This window comes from Echeneis naucrates, chromosome 14 (genome assembly GCF_900963305.1).
Source record: "Echeneis naucrates chromosome 14, fEcheNa1.1, whole genome shotgun sequence".
Taxonomy (NCBI): Eukaryota; Metazoa; Chordata; class Actinopteri; order Carangiformes; family Echeneidae; genus Echeneis; species Echeneis naucrates.
In genome coordinates, this window is record NC_042524.1 from 21,356,133 (window position 1) to 21,362,470 (window position 6,338).

The 6,338-nt window shown below is 37.9% G+C and overlaps 1 protein-coding gene across 1 annotated transcript; it reads left to right on the forward strand.

The window, feature by feature from the left end:
* Positions 1 to 719: 719 nt before the first annotated feature.
* ska2 (spindle and kinetochore associated complex subunit 2) lies at positions 720 to 6,134 on the forward strand. The gene is made up of 5 exons (XM_029519432.1): positions 720 to 775; positions 3,446 to 3,538; positions 3,813 to 3,989; positions 4,604 to 4,669; positions 5,536 to 6,134. The coding sequence occupies exons 1-5, from the start codon at positions 743 to 745 to the stop codon at positions 5,566 to 5,568; spliced, it is 402 nt and encodes a 133-aa protein (XP_029375292.1). The 5' UTR covers positions 720 to 742; the 3' UTR covers positions 5,569 to 6,134.
* Positions 6,135 to 6,338: the final 204 nt, after the last annotated feature.

Below are 6,338 nucleotides of genomic sequence, written 5' to 3' on the forward strand. Positions count from 1 at the left end.
TCAAGGGCCACTCATTAAAACGGTGTGTTTACATGTTTGGCACAGTAAGAGCAGCCGTGTAGATTTGCCTGTGTGTATTTTACATTTGACTATGCATCTGAAGTAAGTTTGGGTCTTTTGTTCTTACTTCATTTGAATTCAATAAAACTGCAGTTTTGATTTTAGCAACTACTTTGACTTTCAGCAGTGAACGGAGCTTTGAGCCCTGTATTTGGTCTGTGTAATATTTTGAAATTGTAAGCATTTACCCAAGTGATCCCTTAGTCAAACTACACCCTTAAATATTGCACCTAAGGTCCCACTACCGACGTGTATTGGGCTCTGTCTTTGTTTTTATTCCATGATGGTGAAATGAGTACAAATATATAATTTAGTGTGCATCCTCCACTGCGGGGGATGCACTATACATTACATGAAATCGCGGTGTCTGATCCAGAGCAGAGATACACGATTGGAGTAACCTGGAACCGAGAAACAATTTAAACGTATGCGCGTAGCGCTGGATTATAATAATTCCCTGGACTGAATTGATTAGGCGCACATTAGTTTTAACATCCAGTTATTGTTATACATCCACTGCTGTGACTCACACGACTAGACGCCATCTTTGTGTTCACCCGTGACCGCTACTAACACAAAACTAGAAGGAAGGCCCTTGTTTCACACCGCTGCCCAATCAGCGTTCTCCCCTCCTGACAACTGGCCAATCACAAAGCCAGCACCCGACTGAAAATTATTCAACATGGAGACAACAGTTGATAAGCTCGAGGCAATGGTAAGCGCAGTGTTACAAGTGTTTTATTGTCTGTTGTGCAATTTTTCTGAATTGCTTTTATTGTGATTTAATATTTACATGGGAAACCAGAAGCCCCTTTCAGTTATTGTTGAGTCGTTTGTTTGGGATACGAATCACAGTAATTATGCGATTTTTTTCTATATTTTTTTTGTAGCCTAATCAATAAACTTAACCTAACCTAATCAATAAACACGCCATTCAATCAGCCTGCATGTCTCCCGTTACTACCAGTCGCGTTTGTAACGCCCCATCATATAGGCCAATTTAAAACAGCATATACTACGAACCAGAGAACACTTGGCTTAGACGAATGCTGTTACAGCGGCATCCAGCTTCAGCAATTGTCAATCTGACCAACAACAGACAAGTACATGGCTGTTGTCTAGTGTTTTCACGTATTCCGGTTGTACTCTGCATGCTGCATTGTAAATTCGCCATTTCCATTTGAACAGTGTTAGAGAAATCGATCCGAAGAAACAAGACACAAAGCTAAAAATAGCATGCCAGTTCGATAGCAAAATGAAAAAAGTTCACCCGGTTTCAAACACGCTAGAAGGACCGGGTCTGGACCGGACCAACCTTAAACCTACCCTGCATGGCGAGTCTGAGGCGCTGAGGAAGCAACATGACATCTAAAATGAAATATATTTATTTCCGGTTAACATAAACGATAACTGTTGCACAAAAAATAAGCAGTAAAGGTATAGCATGTGATATTAACAGCTGAATTCTGTCTACACAAATGTAAAAGATTTCTGTATGATTTTGAGCGCTGCAAAATTACATGAACAAACAGATATCATTTAATACGAATTATACAGTCAGTAAATAAACTCTAATTGAATTGACAAGGTATTTCTATTAATTTCATGAAAAGATATTTCTTTCATGGTGATTGAGAAATACTTAGTATAAACATCTTCTTGAAAAATTGTATGGCGGTGTTAATTTTTTATTGTCTGTAGATCTCCTATTAGTGAAAATTATGTATCTGAATGACAGAAGGTGGAATAATTCTCACCAAATGACATGACCTCCATAAAGCATGTGGATAAAACTCAGATTACAGTACAGCTAAAATATTTTTCTGTGTTGATGTATTGTAACAGTATCTTTTTGTAAAAGTGACCACTTAATAATGATAATGATAGAAATAATAATAATAGTAACATGTGTAAATGACTACATGCCTGTAGTGAAGCCAGTCTAGCAGTATAATCGTGGATTGTGCACTTGTAAAGAAATCCCCAGATGTAGAAGTAAACATCCTCTTACTGGCATTTTGTAAGACCTTTAACCAGAAAGTGACTTGCTATGTCCCAAATCCACAACATTTAGTATGTAGTGAGTTTACACAAGAGAATTGTATTCGAAGCAAACAAAGTTAAGACTGAATTGAATCAGTATTTAAGTGTGCTATTGATATTGTGCTATTCCTTAGATGGAATGCACAAGGCAAATAGGGAAGATATTCACAGTTTAAGTTAAAATAAAATGTAAGTGCAATGATACAGCTCTAAACAGAATTGAAAATGTCCATGAAGTAAAAAGAAATTGTTAATCTCTGTGAGTTTTTTGGTTGTTTGGGTTTTTTTTTTTTTTTTTCAAGAAAATTAATCTAGTTTACTGAAAAGATTGGATACCACTGTAGAATATTGCCCTTAGCTAAGCTAGTCTACTGTCTGTCTAGTGGCCTTTTACATCGTACTACTGGTAGATCTGCTAGAAAACCAGTGCAATGTTAAAAGGGCATTGGCCAGAAATAGTTGCAATCAAAGGAAACACATCTAAACTCTGAGCCTTAAGCTGTTGGCAGGTGCTCTGACTTCTTTGCACTACTGTATCAGACAGCTAGCAGTGCAATAGTATTGTCAAAGCATCTGAAAACTGCAGAGACCAGCTGTATTGAGTGTTTCATTTCTAGGCTGTAGCAATCACATGGCCATGATACATGGAGGTTATGATGGGTATGTGAGAGTGCCTTCAACACAAGCTCAGAAATGTATACCAGTCTTTAAAAATAAGTTTTGTGACATAAACAAAAGATATTTTTATCAACTGAATTTAAGTTGCTACTCACCTAATATGTTCGGAGCCATATTTTGCACTCAACATAGTAACATTATCAGATCTCTCCAAGACTCCTTTAAACAATAATCAGGATGTTTGTGCTCTTTTCTAGTTCCCTGAGGGGTTTGGCATGAACATAACTTTGTGCTAGTGAAGAGCATTAAGCTACAAAAGTCTGTCAGGCAGCACAGTGAATTCAGATCCACTGTAATGTTGGAACATAAAAATAATTTATGTTATTACGTGCATCATTCTACAATTGAAAACCCATAACAACAAAATGTGAATTTTGGGAAATTTTGCTAATATATTTAAAAGCGAAAGGTTAAAGCAAGAATTGATTGGATTAAATTGTAGTCTGAATTTTGTATACATGACTTGAATGCCAGAGCAAGAGACATGGAGCAAAGAGTACATTAGATTCAATGTGGACAACAATGTTTTTATGGTCTCACTTGTCTTATTCCCTGACTGATCAAATCAGACACTTTGCCACTCTCAGTACAAGGTATCAATGGAAAGGCCCTGATGTACATATATTAATGCAGCAATAAAGTCTAAAGATGAGTGTCATTGCAGTTCCTGAAGTCAGAGGCTGAACTGGAATACATTGAGAAGCGGCTGAGGCTGGAATTCATCAACAGCACTGCAGAGAGTGGATGGCCTGCTGAGGTAAGAAATGAACAAACATTGAAACTGTTTTTTTGATGATGGGAAAGCAGGACGCGATGGAAATGTCCCCAAATGAGAAACATCAGAACATTTCCACTCTAAATGAAGGGAATAACATATTGTTAAAATATTTGCGATGCATGCTCTGATAATGTGGGTAGTCCTTGAAATCTCATATTTTCTACCTTCTGTTCAGTTAAGACCTTCAGAAACTTCATGTTTCACCACAGTTGTGCTGCTATGTACAGGCTTTTAATCAACACTATGTGTGCAGGCGAATCCACCTTTTCTGCTGGAGAACCTGAGAGCTATCAAAGCCAAACACACAGCACTATGCTCTCAGGTGAAGGAGATTGCAGCTTCACAGAAAGAGTCTATGGAATCCATCAGAAACAGCCTCAGCAGTGTCATGGAGCTGATCAACCACCTCCAACAGGCAACTGATGTGGAGGTAAATACAACAGCACACTCACTGTCCTGATTTAACTCTGCTTTCAGCTTTACATAGAGTCTCCAGCAGTCTCCAGCCTGGAGTTCAGCCAGCCACAGCCAGTAGCACCAAAGAGCTGGCTGACACAGACGAGTTATTTGCTCTGGCTGAAGAGGAGTGACACTAAGGCGAGCAATTAACCACAGGACACATTCCCAGCTATGATCAACCTGTGGTGAGCCTGCCTCGGCGGAGGGTGTCTTGTGATAAATGGCTGAAACACCCTGTGATGCTGAGGTGCACAACTGATGATGTGTCCTGGTGGTAAAGCCTTATAGCAGCCATTGTTCAAGAATTCCCCAATTAGAATTGGTGCAAATACTCGGGATTGTAACATTCAGCCCTTTCAAAGAAACTGTTCCACTGTCATCCTTCTGTTTACTCACCACTTCACAGCAGAAAAACCTTTTTCAGCTCCTCTCACAAGGATTCAAGCGTGGTGTTTAAATATGCAACAAATACAGTACATGGTTAAATCCACAATGCTGCTGTCTAAGCAAACTAGGACTTTAAAGGAGGTGTCTTAATCTCCTCTGTTCACAAAAGTCATTTTTGTTCTTGTTAATACGCCGCAGGTTCAGCCGCTAACAGAGTCAGAGCAACAGTCAGTAGAACTACTGGCCAGTCAGACCACAAGAGAGGTAAGAGTCCATTCTACTAAAATCTAATCAAATCAAATCAGATTTATTTGTATAGTGCCAAATCATAACAAAGTTACATCAAGACACTTTACATATAGAGCAGGTCTAGACCAAACTCTTTATACATTTATTTAAAGAGACCCAACAGATCCCCCGTTTTAATAGTAGTTTTAATCATTATCACTTTATTCCGTTTCTTTTATTAGTTCCTGATTAGTTTTTCTCATTTGACTGCCAGTTTGATGAAAAATGTTTTGTTACAAAACTATTATTCCCACCTTACTAAAACAATAAAGTAAAAGAGGCAGGATTTGTGTAAAGCTTAGACTTTGGTGCGTATCAGTTTGTACGAAACATACCCTAACCATCATGCAAATATACATCACCTGTCTGTCACGTCAAGAAGCCACTCTCAATTCTTGATCATTTTTATCCCTAATTAAGTGTAAATAGATTGATTCAACACTGTATGGTTATCATGAAGGAAGAAATGAAGTAATGTTGCTGAATGTTTTTGGTTCAGGATGTAAGCATGTTAATTATGCTGTAAAGTTGGATAGTTTAGCATGAGTGTCTGTGGAGGCTGACCGTTGGATCCAGATATCCACTGGTCATTAGAAGATCTTCAGTTTTTTAACTTAATCATTAAGACAGAGAGGTTGGCGCCTGGCCAACACATGAAATAAGCAATGTTTTTCCAATAGCCCTCTGACCTGAACAGATGAAATGAGCCCCCACAGCTGACTTTGACCATGGCCGAATTTTACTTATTTGGGTGCCGTAATACATATTTCACATGAGATTATATCTGACACAGGGTTTGTTTGATGATGAAAATGAGTACATATTTTCATATTTTCTTCCAGGTGTCTCTTGATGGAGTAGATAACAGCCACTGAATGTGTCTGTTCTCTTCAGGATTCATGCTCTCTTCTGAATATTGTTGACGCAACATAACCATGATTCTCTTGGCTGTTTTGTCATTTCATCAGTCCAAAGCTTTTTTTTTCCCAAGATGAAATGTAATCACTTTGATGAACCCAGACTTTCATCAGGCTCTATCATTAGTCCACATTTTATTTTTAGTCTACGCAGTGCTTTCAAACATGCTAAGCTAAGCTAGATGCATGATACCTGCTTTATTTCGGCCTGTAACCGGCCTACATGTGCTTATGTAGGCCGATTTTATATACATAAAAAAAAAACAAAAAACAAACTGTGACAATTTTACAAAGGTACAGGCATGCCTATAAACTGTGTCTTGCAAATGCATCAGTCATTCATAGTCATCAGAATGTATTTTTAGTTTAGTCTCATGTTCCCATAAAATAACACACACTTGGGCAGCTGGAACACATTGTGGAAAATTCAGTCTCTTTATCAGTATCTCTAAAAAAAAAAAAAAAAAGTTACTGCTCAGTAATACTACTCAGTTATTTGGTGCTAATTCTTTTGAAGGTAGGAATAATGCTCTGATACAGTTCATTATAATTACCAGCAAAAGAGTAAACATGCAATACAAAAATAATTAAAATCCTAATTGCTGCAATGATCTTTTCTATTACTGAGACTGGTCAGACTGTGTCCTTGCTGATGGATACAACCAGCAAATAAAGGAAAAGGTATAAACTCTTCACCCAGAGATCTGACTGAAATTCTAATTTATTCA